The 18,019-nt window shown below is 40.9% G+C and overlaps 1 protein-coding gene across 1 annotated transcript; it reads left to right on the forward strand.

The window, feature by feature from the left end:
- The first annotated feature begins 9,405 nt into the window (after positions 1–9,405).
- Positions 9,406–10,002, forward strand: LOC138901082 (uncharacterized). Its single transcript, XM_070188813.1, has 2 exons — positions 9,406–9,697; positions 9,830–10,002. The coding sequence occupies exons 1-2, from the start codon at positions 9,406–9,408 to the stop codon at positions 10,000–10,002; spliced, it is 465 nt and encodes a 154-aa protein (XP_070044914.1).
- The last annotated feature ends 8,017 nt before the right edge of the window (positions 10,003–18,019 follow it).

An 18,019-nucleotide genomic window follows, 5' to 3' on the forward strand; every position in this document is an offset into this window, starting at 1 on the left:
ACGGAGCTAATGGAACCATCAGAATTCAAATTCGAGATCGTTTACACATAGGTCAACATCCGGTTAACTTTTCCAACTTAAGGTTCTAAATAAGAGACTAAGTGTCTCATTCCACTTCCAAACCACTCCGGGCCCGAACCAACTAACCCGGTATATCATAATATAATTTAAGAGCATAAAGGAAACAGAAATGAAAAAAATTGAACTATAACTCCCGAAACGACTAGTCGGATCGTTAGAAAAACAATGCTTCAAACCAAACCCGTGGTCATAGGGTAATGGAATAGGCAGGAGCCACAAGTTGAAAAGCCAGCATTTTTATAAAATAAATACGAAGTATATACTTATAAGTGTGCTAGAGGTTCACGAACAGATCATAGGCAACTAAAGAAGTAAAAATGAGATTCAGGTGATTTGTGGGGACTCTAATTCACTTAAGAAAAAAGAAAGTTGAACTAAGCTATCTTTCTTTCTTCCGTTGGAGAATTGAGATAGGCAAATAAATCACGAGATCAACGGTGTCCTTCAAGAAATGATAATGTACAGAAACGATAATAGTACAGTGTAATATAGCATAAAGTACACTATATTAATGAGAAGCATCTTTTCATTTACTAGAGTTGCAGAAAAAAGTACATGGTCCAACTCCACGTGCCCGAACATATTTGTAATTTGTAAATATTTTACTTTTCAGCTATACCTCAAACTTTATTAATTGGAGATCAGAGGACTAGGGATAATTTTAGTAAAAAGATGCACTTATAATTAGGTATAATAATTTTCTTAATGAGTCCGAAAAACCTTAAATTACGTTTTGGATAAGATAGTATAACACAAATTGTTGGGCCCGTAATATTCATCAGCTGATATACATACTTAAGAAGTTAAATACTTAAATATTTATGAAATTCCCGTTTAACATTTGAAAATATTATTTAAAAATATTTGAGAGCCTCACGAATAATTTTAGGATTTTGCGCACGGGCTTTACCTCCTCTAGGTATATTATATGTGAAGATGAGAATAAAAGAACGAAGGGTGATGCCATGCGATTTTGTTGGTTTTATTGCTCCTTGCTTTGTTATTCGGAATGTGGACTTGGCTTTGTGGCTTCGTTATTTACTTTTGAAGGTTGTTCGGGATTGTTGTAAAATTACAAGTAGTGGCTTACTCAGTGACACTTTACTTATTTTCCCATTTTATGTCACTTTACTTGTGTACCTGTTACCCCTTTTACTGTTATTAACCCGTTATTATACTTGATACTTTACATGTTATTTCATTACTTCTTGATATATAATTACACATGTTTATCGTAGGTGTCTTGACTTAGCCTCGTCACTAACTCATCATGGTTAGGCTCGACACTTACGAAGTATATTAGGTCGGTTATACTTATACTATATTCTGTATTTTTTGTGCAGATTTGGGCATTGGTACTAGCGGAGTCCCGAGAGGTGCTTAGCGGATACAAGTCTGGTGATTCGAGGTAGAGCTGCATTCCGTTCGTAGGCCTTAGAGTCATGTTCCTATTTCTATTTTATTATTTCTATTTTACGGAAAGTGTTGAACTTCTTTCAAAAAAATATACTTAGTAAACTCTAGTAGCTCATGCACTTCTGACTTCACGTCTGGGATGATTTACGTTAGTGTTGGTTTTAGACTTATCATGTATAACTCTAAGTTGCGTTTACACTATGTTATTATCCTGATGTTAATTATTTATTGCAGTTCTTTCGTATTTTCTGTTGTATGTTGGATTGCTTATCAAGCCGTGTTAAGCTCCATCACGATCCCAATTTGTTGGGATTTTTGGTCGTGATAGAAGTCAGCCAATGCCATAAGAAGTAATCCAACCAATAAAGATGCGATCTTTAAAGAATTCCCAAAAAATTATCAAAAGTCAACCCGAGCCCGCATACTCAAAATTTAGAACCAATGCATAAATCTGATGTCCCATAACCTGTCAAATCCATGTATATAATTAATTTTTAAAATTGAGTCCAAATTGTACTCACATCCTCAAAATACACTCTTGTAAAGTATAGTCAAAATCCAAAATTCCATCTAACAATTACATATTTTGGTGTTAATAATTTGTCAACATTCTTGAAATAATACCAAAAATTAGTAGAAATCACTCACCCCATAATCTTGTATGAAAATCGCGAAGCAAAATCGCCCCTCTCTGAGTCTAGGGCTCAAAATATGAAATAATGAGTCAAAATCTCGAAATAAGCACTTAAATAAGTCTGCACAGGGTTACCCTTCACGAACACAGTCCATGCTTCAAATCATTTACCAGAAGTTCCTCCTTCGCGATCATAGTAGATACCTCACGATCGCCATGCACTTCCTGACCAAACTATGCGAACACGACATAACATAAGCGAACGCGTAGACTTAGCTTCCAGCATACTTCGCGAACACAATCATTTCTTCACAAATGCGAAGGCTTCAACCGAACTTCCAATTCCTTATTTGCAAATGGGGTAGCCCTACGAACGCAAAGAGCGAAACTCTCTAGCTCCAAAACCTTCATCGTGAACGTGGCGCGAATGCAATGAACACTAAACACCAACACAAATCAGCCATGCAAACTCATATGAAATGGTCTGAAACTACGCCGAATAATATCTGAGCCCTCTCGAGACCTCGTTTAATCATACTACCAAGTCCAAATACCTTAGTCAAGCTTATCCAAAGGTTAGAAATAACACAAATAACATCAATATCAAGAATCGAAAATAAAATTATTCTCTTAACTTTCAAACCTTCAAACTTCACAAAACGTGTCAGAAGCACACTTAAACATTTTGAATCACAAAGAAACTTTGCACACAAGTTCGAATCATTTAAATGAACCCAATCAAGGTCTCGAAACCACAATAGGAGTCCGATAACACCAATGTCAACTTTCGATCAAACCTATGAACTATGAAATTCGTCAAATTGCCAATAGTTGTTCCAAAGCTATTCGATAAAGGTATAATTCATCATACACATCACCGTGGGTGATCTCACGTCACCTCAATCCATACAAGCCCGTCAATGCACTTCTAACTGAAGATTCTTCCTTTAACTTAGCTTACAATCTTTAGAACAAGATTTCAATATCTGAAACTCCCTCTGAGATCTGATTCTTGCATATATACACTGAATCAATCTCAACAAGATGAATCAAGCCATCAATATACTGCCAAGATCTAACCATATGAAGTACCATATAACTCATGTACTCATAACAATAACTTCCAATAATAATAGTTTCTCATTACCAAACTTGGTACCAGTAATATACCTCATATCAAATTGAACCTTGTTCCTAACCTTCACAACACTGCTACGGAAGAAAGAAGCATGTAGAGACTCTTAACCACCCACCAAATCAATAAGTCATGGAGTTCTCTCGCCTGACAAGGACCGTTGCCAAATTCTGAGCTGATTAATGACAGTACTGTTCCCAATATACCTTATCCCAGCCTGATTCCACAAATACCAGGTCCAATCACCTTGTCTCACCCAATACAAATTGCCTGACCGGCATGTCACATCAAATTCCATCTAGCACCTCATGCGATGCGACCCGTATGCCAAACAAGTAAAATTCCAACATGACCAAGGATGGAAAGAGAATACAAATAAGAGAACTATCCAGCATGTTCATCTGATATAACAAAAGAAGCATAGTGCGATGAATCCATCCCACAAGGAAGAAACAAAAAACACGACTTAAGCATAGGTAGTCGTATCCCAACATAGTCCATTGCAGCGTGCAACTTGAGCCCGCATCATACCATTGCAGCACGCAACCCGATCCAAATATATTAATCCACATGGGAATAGTTATTGAGAAATAATTCTCATGCTGACCAAACATACGTGTATCAACATCAAGCACACAGAGTGCATACACATAACCATGGGGAGACAGATAGCATAATGTGCTACATAAAGGCAAACAGAACCACAACCACAACCACAGTGTGATAAGAAAATCAACATCTCATGAGTCATCTCACTTATATATCACCACATAAGAGAGAAACATAAAAAGTATATCGGAGCATGAATAACAACCATTCTGTCCGACGGCACACCCATAGTAAATGATGTGCATGATTATGCAAACTCAATATGTTATAGAATACGTATTCACATTAGGCCCACCAATAGGCCCCTAAACCATTTCACACCATTCTGAAATAGGCAGATAGCCTTCCAGAGGTCCACATTGACCTACCCATAATTGTAAGGCCCCGTGAAATCTTTTCTAAAAACTGGGATTTGGTGATGCCGGGGCAGGCATAAAGGTTAATAATAGTAGAAATTCTTTGACGGGTAGAGATTATATATATGTTTTGAGGATGTGTTTCTCAGGCTCTCTGACAGGTGGATAGTCCCAGTTACAGGGAAAACTTTGGCGAAAGTTTTGGAAATATAGGGAGTTAGTCAAATTTGGGGCTGCTGGTATATGGTATGAAAACTGAGTTGCATAAGATCATAATAGTGAACCTTGACCCTCATTCGAGGATGAATGATCTTAAGGGGGGGGGGGGGGGGGATGTAAGGCCCCGTGAAAACTTCCCTAAAAACCGGCGTTTGGTGAGCAGGCGCAAAGGTTAATAATAGAAATTCTTCGCGGCGAGCTTGCTCGCTGCGGTTCGGACTTTTTGGATTGAACAGTGCGCTCAGGTGTTGAAGGAAAATATTTGGCAAAAATAGGCATTTCTGCGGCCGCATAATCACTCTGTGTACCGCACAAATTTTTGCGGCCCATTATTCGACCGCATAATCATTTTGCGGGCCGCACTCTTATCGCACAATCAACCTTGGAGTTTTGCGGAGGGAGGTTCTGCAGCGCATTATGCGACCACAGAATAGGTCTGCGGGCTGCATAGTGACCGCAGATCCAGTCAGTTTGTTTACAGTTTTTGGCACCCAATTTGTGCGGCCGATATGCGGAATGCATATCCATTATGCGGTCGCATATGCGACTGCAGATCCTGTGTTGGGGCTTCATTTTAGGTTTTTATAACCCGACCCTACTTCGATATATCTACGCAAAGGATCATATTTTTAGAAAAATCTGATATTTTAGAGTGAGAAAGAGTGCTTACTGTGGGGGAGTAACCTTGAACCTATTATCCATCAATTCTTGCTCAATCATTGAGGATTAACAAAGAAAGTCTTCATCCTAAAAGTAAGAATCTATGCCCTAGTTATTAATTTCGAAAATTTATAAAAATGGGATAATTAGGGAGATAATTATTGGGTGTGGGGGTTGTTGTCTTGCATGCATGTATTCTTGAAGTATGTGGGGAGGTTGTGAGCTAAAAATGGTAGAGAATGGGTTGGGGAATTATGGAACCTTCCACAAAGGGCCTTAAAACATTGATGCTCACCTAGTGTTTGATAATATGCTCAAATGAGCTAGAATCATGACCATCTTACTAATTTTTGTCCAACTTTTTATATTTCTAAAATAGATTGAAGTTGCTAATAATTCTGGAAAGTTTTAAACATTTAAGGAAGCTCAATTGAGGTATGTTGGCTAAACCCCCTTCTTCTTAAAATCGAATCCCACAGTGTTAATGTAATTGGTATAAGTCCTTGACCATTATTGAATTGGCTATTCCTAATGTGTCTGTGTTGAAGGATGTATGTTCAATAATTACTCTAAATGCTTCATCATGTCATCTTGGCATTTGAGGATGTGTTAAAAAATATGGAATATGTGTTAGGAACGTTAAGACTTCAAGTCAAGATCAAAATAAAGGTTGTTATGCCAAATTGTATGAAAATCCTCTATGTGCCTAAGATTCTCAAATTGCTCTTATGTGAAATTAATGTCTTGAATGGAAAGCCTTATTATTGTTGATAATTATAATGATGTTTGAATATGGAAAAGGGAACTGGAATTATGAAATACGGCCAAGTTCCAATAATGACTTTATAATTTTGGCCATTAGTTCCAATGAATCGAAATGATATGAAAGAAGTGCGATGTGAGATGATTGACTGAAAAAGGTAATGTCTTGGTGAGACGGCCTAGCCGATCGGGCCGTAATCGGATGCCATGCCGCACACATAGTGGTAACTGTGCTGAAAATGATAATTAAAATTGTGGTTATGGTTGATATCTCAAATGAGATGACCTAGCCGATCGGGTCATGATCGGACTCCGTGTAACAATATAGTGGTATTGTGAGTTATAGTATATCGACACTAAAGATCACCCAACCTAATAACATGGAAATTGACTTGAAAACTGATGTGATCCTTAACTTGATGTTTTAGTATTATTTGAAGCTCTTATTGAATTCTTGACTGTTTCCCCCTTGTATTATTATTCATTCTATTGAGATGATGTTTAGTTTTACATACTAGTACAATTCGAAATTACTAACGTCCATTTTCCCGATGGAGCTGCATCTTTAATGGATGCAGGTGGTTCAACAGCAGGTAGCATTGACTAGCGTTAGCAGTACACCTTCCTCCTAGAAGACTTGGTGAGCCCACCTCATTCGGGGGTCATGTATCTTTTGTACATTTTGTTATCATGTTTGGAGGTATAGCCGGAGCCTTTTTGTTGACACTATCATTGTACTCCTTTGAATCATTTAGAGGCTCCATATACATTATGTGGGTTGTATGCCGGTGTTGGGAAAACTCAAACAATTCATGTTTATGTTTGAATGAACCATTAGTTCCACTTTAGCCTATAAAATGATGTGTATTTTGAGATATTAAAGATGAGAAACTAATAGAAAGATTTTGGTATTGTATTCATGACCTCCCTATTATCTAATTAATGAATATATGTCACCTCTTTTCCATGAGTGAGTTTGTGGTAGAAAGTATCTAGAAGGCTTGCTCGGCCGGGTTTACTTGGTTGAGCGCCGGTCACACTTCCCGGGGTTGGGGCGTGACAAACTTGGTATCAGAACCTAAGGTTTAAAGTGTCCTAGGATGTCTCGGAGCCATGTCTAGTAGAGTCATCTTTATCGGTGTGTTGTCGACCACATCTATAAGTTGGAGGCTACTGGGACATTTAGGAATAATACTCTTCTTTGATATTCTGGATCATACGATGAAACTGATTGTGAAACGTTTCCTCCTCTAATTCGTGCATTCCTTTAACTTTCAATACATGGCGCCTAAGAAGAGAGCAAGAACTGGACAAGGAGCCAATGCCGCCTTAGGAGTAGCAGTTGACCCTTTATTTAGTGAGGCGGGTGAATACCCGAGGGGTGAGGATAATCCCCCGACTGCTACATTGCCTGATTCCACTACACCTGACGAGGCCGCACCAGTTCCTACACCTACTGAGGGTGCAGCGGTTCCTCCAACTGATATTCCGGTTCCACCTCCAGCCTCAACTTCCGGTTCTGGTATTTCTAATGGGAATCTTAGGGGAGCAATCCAGATGCTGACACAGATAGTGGCTTCTCAAGCCCAGATATCAAATGTTGCACCCACTTCTTCTAGCCAACAAGGGGATTCTATTGGTTCTAGGATGAACAGGTTTCTTCAGTTGGATCCTCCGGTGTTCACGGGTGCTAACCCCAAGGAGGACCCATAGGACTTCATTGATGAGATGCATAAGACTTTCCGGGTTATGCGCGCTACTGAGACTGAGGGAGTGGAGTTGGCCGCCTACAAAGGGGTGGCCTATTCTTGGTTTGAGTTGTGGGAGGACTCTCGGGAGGAGGGGAACCCTCCAGCGAGGTGGAGTGAGTTTGCTGACTCTTTTATGGACCATTTCTTGCAGGCCGAGACTAGGGTAGCCCGTTCCACATAGTATGAGAACCTTAAACAAGGTAGTAAGAATGTGTGGGAGTATCACATGGAGTTCGCGCGTTTGTCTAAATATGCCATTCTCATGTTGCCTACTATGGAGGCTAGAGTGTACTGGTTTGTGCAGGGCCTTAGCCCTTTGTTTATCAATAAGGCCACTACAACTACCTTGAATTCAGATATGAACTATGGGAAGATGATTCAAGCTACAGCGAACTATAAGTTGAAGAACATAATGGAGCGAGAGTGTACCAGCAAGGCCCGGTCCGCGGGCAACTTTAGGGAGTCATTTGGTGGGGGGAGATCAGCTTTTAGGGGAAGGTCTTCAGGGCCATCCTAGTCTTTTACTCAGTCTTCAGCCAGTGCACCGCCAGCAGGGCCCAGTATGCAGAAGGGGAGTCGTTTCAGGCCCAATCAGGGCAGCATGGGACCCCACCAGTAGGGCCGATCAGGAGGGAGATTCCAGCAGCAACGGAGGCCCCCATGCCCTAGGTGTGGGAAGATGCACTTGGGGATCTGCTACATAGACTTACCTATATGTTGCAGGTGAGGATTGCGGGGTAATATTCAGAGGGAGTGTCGTTCATCCCGCCAGGGTGCGGGCTGGGGCACAACTCCTCCATCTAGTTCTGCAGATACTACATCTTCAGCACCCCCTCCATCTAGAGGTACTCCAACAGCAGCATGGCGTGGTGTAGCTAGGGGTGGTGCGCATTTCTTGGCAGCCAAGACTAGGGCAGCCCATGCCACGGAGTTTGAGAACCTCAAACAAGGTAGTAAGAGTGTGGGGTAGTATCACATAAAGTTCGCGCGTTTGTCTAAATATGCCATTCTCATGTTGCCTACTATAGAGGCTAGAATACGCTAGTTTGTGCAGGGCCTTAGCCCTTTGGTTATTAATGAGGCCGCTACAACTGCCTTGAATTCAGATATGAACTATGGGAAGATTGTAGCATTTGCTCAAGCTACAGAGAACCGTAAGTTGAAAAACAGAATGGAGCGAGAGGGTACCAGCAAGGCCCGGTTCGCAGGTAACTTTGGGGAGTCATTTGGTGGGGAGATCAGCTTTTAGGGGAGGGTCATCAGGGCCATCCCAGTCTTTTGCTTAGTCTTCAGCCAGTGCACCACCAGCAGGGCCCAGTCAGCAGTAGAGGAGTCATTTCAGGTCCAATCAAGGCAGCAGGGGACCCCACCAGCAGGGCCAATCAGGAGGGAGATTCCAGCAGCAGCGGAGGCCCCCATGCTCCAGGTGTGGGAAGTTACACTTGGGGATCTGTTACATGGACCTACTTATATGTTACGGGTACGGATTGAGGGGTCATATTTAGAGGGAGTATCGTTCATCCCGAAGGGTGTGGGTAGGGGCACAACTCATCCATCTTGTTTTGCAGCTGCTACATCTTCAGCACCCCTCCAGCTAGAGGTACTCCAGCACTGCCAGGGCGTGGTTCAGGATGACCTAGTCGTTTCTATGTTATGGGTCATTGCCAGAGTGCAGAGGCTTCTCCAGATGTTGTCACAGATATATTGACTGTCCAATCTCATGATGTATATGATCTTATTGATCCCGGTTCCACTTTGTCCAATGTTACCCCTTATGTTGCTATGGAATTTGGGATAAAACCGGAACAGCTTCCTGAGCCGTTCTCTGTATCTACTCCGGTTGGCGAGTCTATTATGTCCGCATGGGTTTATAGGGGTTGTGTTGTCACGGTGCATGGTTGGGACACTGTGGCCGATCTCATTGAATTGGGGATGGTCGATTTTGACGTAATTATGGGAATGGATGGGCTTTATTCATGTTTTTCCAAGCTCGATTGTGGAACTAGGACTGTGTGGTTTGAATTTCCAAATGAGCCAGTTGTTGAATGGAGGGGGGATAATGTGATGCCAAAAGGTAGGTTTATTTCATACCTTAAGGCCACGAAGATGATTAATAAGGGGTGTATCTATCATTTGGTCCGGGTTACGGACACCGATACTGAGGCACCTACACTCTAATCTGTGCCAGTTATGAACGAATTTCCAGAGGTCTTTCCTGATGAGCTCCCTAGGATTTCGCTAGACAGGGAAATTGATTTTGGGATTGATGTAATGCCAGGCACGCAGCCTATATCTATTCTGCCCTACATGATGGCACCAACAGAATTGAAGGAGCTAAAGGAACTATTGAGGGATTTGCTAGAGAAGGGTTTCATCTGACCGAGTGTGTCACCATGGGACGCACCAGTTCTCTTTGTGAGGAAGAAAGATGGATCACTGAGGATGTGTATTGACTACCGGCAGCTCAACAAAGTCACAATAAAAAACAAATACCCATTACCAAGAATAGATGATTTGTTTGATCAATTACAGGGCGCTAGGTACTTCTCCAAAATTGATTTATGGTCCGGGTACCACCATTTCCACATATACATTTTGAATCCATTAGAACCCTCTCGATAGTCATCCATTCTGCTCAAATCTAATTTACTCCGCCCCAAATGGGACGAAAGACATGTGCTCCTTTAACACAGTAAACACTCAAATAAGTAACCTTGCCTTAACACGACCAACCAGATTCATACTTCGTATGCACTACATCCTTCAAAATAACAACTTAATCATACCAAACTTTTCATATTCCTATAAAGTGCCTTATAACCCATATTCAAGAGTTTCCTTACTCGAGTCATCCTCGATCTCCATCTCTGCGAGTCATAACTGATCCACAAGTATGCCTCCGACCAAAACAAAAATTTAACACATAACCATGAAATCAAATTGTCAATAGCAGGCTCCCCCACTTAGCCTTAAGCTACAATTATATAAAAATTAGAACCCGCAAGGATTTCTCCTTCTCAATTACCAAGATCTCGCACCGTTAACCCGCCAAATTTCTTGAAATCTTTTGTTAAGCTTTTCATGAACATTCTGAATCACCAGCTATAGTCACACACTCGACCTCTTATCAGGTAGCAAGTAATATTCCTCGCAGAAGTTTCATCAACATCACGCCACCGCTTACCACTTACAGGAGATAACCCACTTGTGGAATTCCTTACCGACATCTTCCAACGACGCTGCACTGGGTGCAACAAATACGTAATCAACAAATTCTCCTGAGCTAATGCTAGCCCACCATTTGTATAAGTCTGCACTTTCCCTTTTGACATCAACTGAAAGTTCAATAATACCTTCCGAACTCAAGTCATATTGCGCTTGAAACGATAATCAGATCTTCACATCCCTCTTTATTTCAAACAAAATCCTTTCTGCCATATTCAATCTTTTTTCGTACAGTAACCCTCACTCCAAATAAAGTCCGTAGGCCAAATCACATTCTATCACGATTCCAAATCGTTCTACACTTTCTCAAGGCACGCGACTACCCTACCACATAATTCATATGCTAATCTGCCACTCTTACTTCGGTTAAACCATCTCCTTTAAGCAACTTCTCAACCTCTACTTCTCCTACTTGACCTGCTAGTACTTCAACCACCGTGAAACACTTCTCGTCATGTCTTCCCTCACACTTTGCTGCCCAACTGTTGCATCAAATCAAAATGCATCTCTGTCGCACCTGAACCAATAAATTGTTACCGACTCTATGCCTCTACGAAGATCATCTTTATTGAGCCATCAATATTAGAAATACCAATTCGATTCTGAAACTCTGCACACAGCTATCTCTGGCAACCGCCCCGCATGCACCATTTCATAACACCCTTCTCCGAAGGCAAAATCCAGGAAGATCGTAACACCGGAGGACCATAATGCGTTCAAACAAGGACGGCGATACAGCATCACAATGAAAATTCGACCATGCTCGCAAATACCAAGTCTTATAACTTTAATAACCAACTTGGACATCTATAGTCCGACTGCCTTTCCTCCGCTTGAATTAATTGTTGAACCCCTTAATCATGTACTGATAAATCCTCTCTTCGAGCCATTCACCGCCTCAACACATAATGAGTACCTTACCATTACACCAATATTATGCGATAACAACACATAGCCATCGTGGCAACCCGTGCACAGTCTCGAAATCATATACTGAGCTGGAATAAAAGAACATTCAAATTGTCTTAACACATCCCGCAGTTACATCATACTCATCACAAAGCCATTCCACCACTCATCGAGACACAAATTCCACTCGTAGGTGATATTACCGGACATATGAGTCCAAATGTACAGGTTACAACTGAAGCTACTGAGCGTAAGTTGCGGTCTAAACCTAGTCTCAAGTCCTCCAGACTAGCCCATCACCAAAACATGTAATATACATCTCAAACATCGTTCGTAGAATCACACCCTGGCGATGCACAACTGATACCAAGCGCTCATGTGCGCATACAAAATGCGTGAAAGGAATTCAAAGAGTTATGTTTCCAGCTGAATCAATTCTGCACGATAGAATACAAGAAGGGAAATTTTCATAAGTGTTCTGCAGCATCTCGAAGATAAGTACAGACGTCTCTGTACCGACCCGCAAGCCCCTACTAAACCTGCTCATGACTCGTGAGACCTACATAACCTAGGCTCTGATACCAACTTGTCACGACCCAAAATCCCAACCTATTGTGATGGCGCCTATCTCGATACTAGGCAAGCCGAAAGTCTCAATAAACCAAAACTTCTCTTTAAGATTGAAAATATAATATTTAAATACAATACAAACACTCCCCAAAACCTGGTGTCACTGAGTACATGAGCATCTAATATGAATACAAGTCTATAATAGTCCGAGACTAAATATAGTAAATAAAGAGATAGAGAAGGAGACACAAGGTCTGCGGAACGCGGCAACTACCTCAAAATCTCCTGAAAAAGCAACCACTCGAAAGGATCAAAACCCGCTATGTCCGGGAACACCTGGATCTGCACACGAAGTACAGGGTGTAGTATGAGTACAACCAACTCAGCAAGTAACAATAATAAATAAGGAACTGAAGATAGTAATGACCTACACAATTATGTTTCATTTCCCATAATTCCAGCAAAGAATAGACATGTTATCAAATCTGGCAGTTTAAAGTCAAATCAATTTTTATACAGTTCCTGTTCATATAATCCGTATATCAACAATCTTTGAGAGATTTCACAACAATGACAGATAGCAACTAAGTGCAACAATAAATGGAAATCAAGTACAACCTCTTAGGACAACAATCACTCACTGGGCTCCCAGCCCTCATCACTCACTCTCAATGGGTACCCGTGCTCACTGGGGTGTACGGACTCAGAAAGGCTCCTACAGCCCAAGCGCTATAATCTGCACGGACAACTCATGTGCCATAATATAAATATCTGGATCCGCACAGCCAACTCACGTGCTATAGTTTAATATAAGGATCCGCACGGCCAAATCACGTGCTGCACGGCCAACTCACGTGCTGCACGGACAACTCACGTGCTATGATATCAATATCTCACAATCAGGCCCTCGGCCTCTCTCAGTCATAAATCTCTCCTGTCTCTCGGGCTCTCATTAATCATGAAATCAGCCCAAACAACAATGATATGATGTATCAATAATAATAATAGAGACTGAGCTAAAATGTGCAAGTAAAAACTGAGACTGAGTACATATAGCGTTTAGCAAGCAATTCCACAAGTACGCGACCTCTGTGGGTCCCAACAGTACTATCACATAGCCTAAGCATGATTACTAACTTGATTTACAATCAAAATTTTTATCAACACATATAGAGCATATAGGTAACGACAAATTATTCAACTTTACAGTTTCCCAGGACGGACCAAGTCACAATCCTCTCGGTGCACGCCCATACGCCCGTCACCTAGCATGTGCGTCACCTCCAAAATAATCACATGATACCAAAATCCGGGGTTTAATACCCTCAGGACCAGATTTAAAACGGTTACTTACCTCAAAACGTGAAACTCTTTACTCTACTATGCCTTTGCCTCGCAAATCGGCCTCCGAATGCCTCGAATCTAGTCACAAATAATTCATTTCAGTCAATAAAATTTATTGGAATTAATTCCATAAGAAAATGCTAATTTTCCATAAAAATCCGAATTTTAGCTCAAATATCGCCCGTAGGGCCCACATCTCGGAACTTGATAAAAGTTATTAAATCCGAAAGCCTATTCAACCACGAGTCTACCCATACCAATTTTACCAAATTATGACCTCAACTCGACCCTCAAATCTACAAATCTTATTTCCAAATTTCTAAGTTCCAATCTCCGATTTACATCTCAAAATCATGTAATCTAGTCGGATTTTTCGATGATAATTCAATATTATGTAGTAGAAATGATCACAAGGGACTTACCTCAAGTTTGCCTTGAAAATATATAAAACATCGTCTCTCCTCAAACTCCAATTTGTCAAAAATGGCGAATGGGACGAAGTCCCTGTTTTTATAATTCTGCCAGACAACCTCGGTTCTGCCTCGATCTTGGACTTCGATCGAGGTCCTCGATCCTATTCCTCGATTCTGGCCCTCGATCCTGGTCCTTGATCCTAGGCCTCGATCCTAGCACTCGATCCTGGCCCTCGATCGTGGCTTCGACCCTGCCTTCGACCGTGGCCCTCGACCCTGGGCTCGATCACAGCTTCGATCGTGGCCCTCGACCCTGGGCTCATCATGGATTCGATCGTGGCCCTCGATCCTGGGCTCGATCTGGGATCGATTCTGGCAGGTTCTGGGTTTGATTCTGAGAGATTTCTAGGCTCGAATCTAGCAGAAGGAATTTCCAATAGAAGGAAATTGCAGCAACTATTGTAGTTCAATTTTTTGATCCGTTAACCATCTGAAACTCACCCGAGGCCCTCGAGACCTCAACCAAATATACCAACAAGTTCTAAAACATCATATGAACTTAGTCAAATCCTCAAATCACCTTAAACAACGCTAAAACCATGAATTACACCCCAATTCAAGCCTATTGAACTTTGAAATTTCTAATTTCTACAAATAACGCCGAAACCTATCAAATCACGTCCGATTGACCTCAAATTTTGCACACAAGTCATGAATGACATAACATACCTATTATAAATTTTAGAATCGGATTTCGACCTCGATATCAAAAAGTCAACCCCTCGGTCAAACTTCCTATAAATTCAACTTTCAGCATTTCAAGTCTAATTCCTCTATGGACCCCCAAAAATTCTTCCAGACACGCTCCTACGTCCAAAATCACCATACGGAGCTATTGGAATCATCGGAATTCGAATCCGAGGTCGTTTACACATAGGTCCATATCCGGTCCACTTTTCTAACTTAATTTTTCAATTATGAGACTAAATGTCTCATTTCACTCTGAATTCCTTCCGGACCCGAACCAACTAACCCGGTAAGTCTTAAAATGACTTTGAAGTATAAATTGAGCAGTAAATGGGGGAACAAGGCTGTAATACTCAAAATGACTGGTCGGGTCGTTACATTGGCAATAGATCTTTTACAAGGAATACATATATACACATGAACACCTCAACATTTCTCTACTAATTATAGGACCTTTATTGTGCTAATGATACATATATACACATGAACATCTAGCATATGTTATTTTAACATCATAACTAATCTGCATTTTACTATGGGGTATAACATCGACGTAATAGTGCGGGGTATAAAATCGACATAGTACTGCGGGGTGTAACATCGACGTAATACTGCAGAGTGTAACACTAATACATAGGATCTTATCCCAACATATCTCTTCTGCGATGCGTGACCCCATCCAAACAACCGGCCATCATGAAATACCTAAAACCATATTGCTAAAATCAACAACTATATGCAAATCAACAACAAATACATGAAGTGCATGACCATAACAATGGAGGAGCGGATAGCACTATATTCCACAAACAACAAAGTCCATAACCAAGGGGCAATAAATTATTCGAGACCCCAAGGATCAACTCGCTTGACTTTCGCCAGAAGGACCAAATAGAAACGCATCATGTGTGCAATTAACTGATAGTTCACAACCTATCGTAGCATATAAGAGCAATACTTGGAACATAGCGACACGAAAAAGATCATCTCTAACCGATGACACACCCTTCAACGATAGTTGTGCTGAGTGAACAAACCTGATCCGATATATAATACACCTCCTCTTAGGCCTATCAATGGGACTCCAAACCAATTCCGATCCTTCCAAAATAGATAGATTGCCTTCCCAAAGACCACTGAAACCTATCCATAACACATATATTTCGTTGTCTAACTATGGCCATATCTTCATAGCCCATAACAAAGGAATAGTCCACCTCTGAGACTCCCAGTCTCTGAATCACAAGAATACAAAAATATCCATATCTGATCCAAGCTCCATCACTCGAATGACTAACACAACACTCATACTCAATAATCACATGAGAAATACTTCTATATTTCTTTCGTTCTACATAGTAAGATTTGAACATTAGTAGTCGATCAAGCAGGCAAGTACCGTAATACCAAAGATCCATCCGTAAGTCAAAACACAATGCGTCGTTCTGAAATACACACTCTTCTCAGGTGACAACATAATAGTGTCATCATTCTTCTAAACATCAGAAACCATCCATGCTATATAGAACTCATGGCTTTCCTTCGAAGCTGAACGACAAGCTTTTACATGCAGACCTCGACCTCACACGACACACTATCTCTACCATACCATCATATGAAATAACGAGAATCCCATTATCTACTCTGAATCACAAACATGACACTTACTCCATCAGCAAAAACATTTAACTTGATCACGCATCCAAGAGAAAATTACAATATCCAACATACTCATCATGCATGTAGAAGACATCCATCCCAAGTTGTAGTTGACACTGTCGAGAACTTTTTGAAATCCATTTGTTCACAATTGAACCATCAGACTGAATCCCTCTCACTCAACCAAACCACGCAGATCTCCAAACCCAAGAGTATTGCCATAAAACACCGATAGAGACTTACCACATCAAAATCACCTAAAGAACCGATCATTTCTACTACCATGTTGTTCCAATCTACTACCAAGCTATACTATTCCTCTGAGTTTCTTCTGAATTGCCTTCAAGTTAACACTTCTCTTTGGCAGTACACCACGATCTGTAACCCTAAGCTTACCATAAGATATCTTAGCATGAAACCACGTCGTCCTAAAGCCAATAAGCCACTACATACCTTCTTAAGCCCCCAATAGTAGCGCAATCGAAATGCCCATTTCGAGGAGACCTTCCGTGAATCTAAAGTTATTTCCTTTTAGCCTCTCTAATATTGAAATGTAGAATCCACAACGATACATAAATATAGCAAGCCCCGATACCATCCAAGTGCGATCTTAGAGCTTAGCCATATACAAATTCAGATATTCCTTAAATACCACATGTGAATCTTGAACTCATTAGAACCTCCTCAAGAGTCTTCCACCCTATTGTAATCTAAAATTCACTGCCCAAACGAGCTGAATGACTTGTGCCCCACTAGCACACCAATACCCAAAGAAGTAAGCCCACCTTAATGCAACTGAGTGACTCTCTTCTCTTAGCACATTACCTCTATCAAGAATAACAAACATGAATTATTCCTAGTTTTCCATATATCCATAAAGTGTAATACATCATGCATCCAGAAATTTCCTTGCTCAAGTTATCCTCAAACCAACCTCTGCAAATCATAACCGGTCGTCAAATATGCCTAAGACGGAAATTAATAAAATATATAACCATACAATCTGATCGTCGATAGTAGACTCCCCTACTTGGCTCGAATCCATATCACATAACATACGATAACCGACAATACCTTTACTCCATAACATCCATGATCTCGCACAGTAATTCAGCCAATCCGATAACCGACAATACCACAAATCTTATGCTAAGCTCATATTCATCCTCGTGATAATAAATCCAACTTCCCCAAGTGATCCAAAATCAAATTATAACACATATAACCCACTGGTAGAAACAAAATCTTTACAAAACATCATAAGAATCACACATCCGTATATTACCCTACAGGTGATAACCCACTTGCTTAGCCTCAAACTGGAATCTCTCTACACCCTACCATGGTCACCACCACTATGCAATTGCTAAATCTTTTCAAGTCTAAGCTCATCAACAAGACATAAGAATCTACTTCATCCCATAATTCAACTACATGAAAGATCCCTCAAAGCACTCATAACTCCAGACCATACAACACATCAAGATATAAATCAAACACCCATAACCCATTTCACATCCGAAGCAAAC

Source organism: Nicotiana tomentosiformis, chromosome 11 (genome assembly GCF_000390325.3).
Source record: "Nicotiana tomentosiformis chromosome 11, ASM39032v3, whole genome shotgun sequence".
NCBI classification, from domain to species: domain Eukaryota; kingdom Viridiplantae; phylum Streptophyta; class Magnoliopsida; order Solanales; family Solanaceae; genus Nicotiana; species Nicotiana tomentosiformis.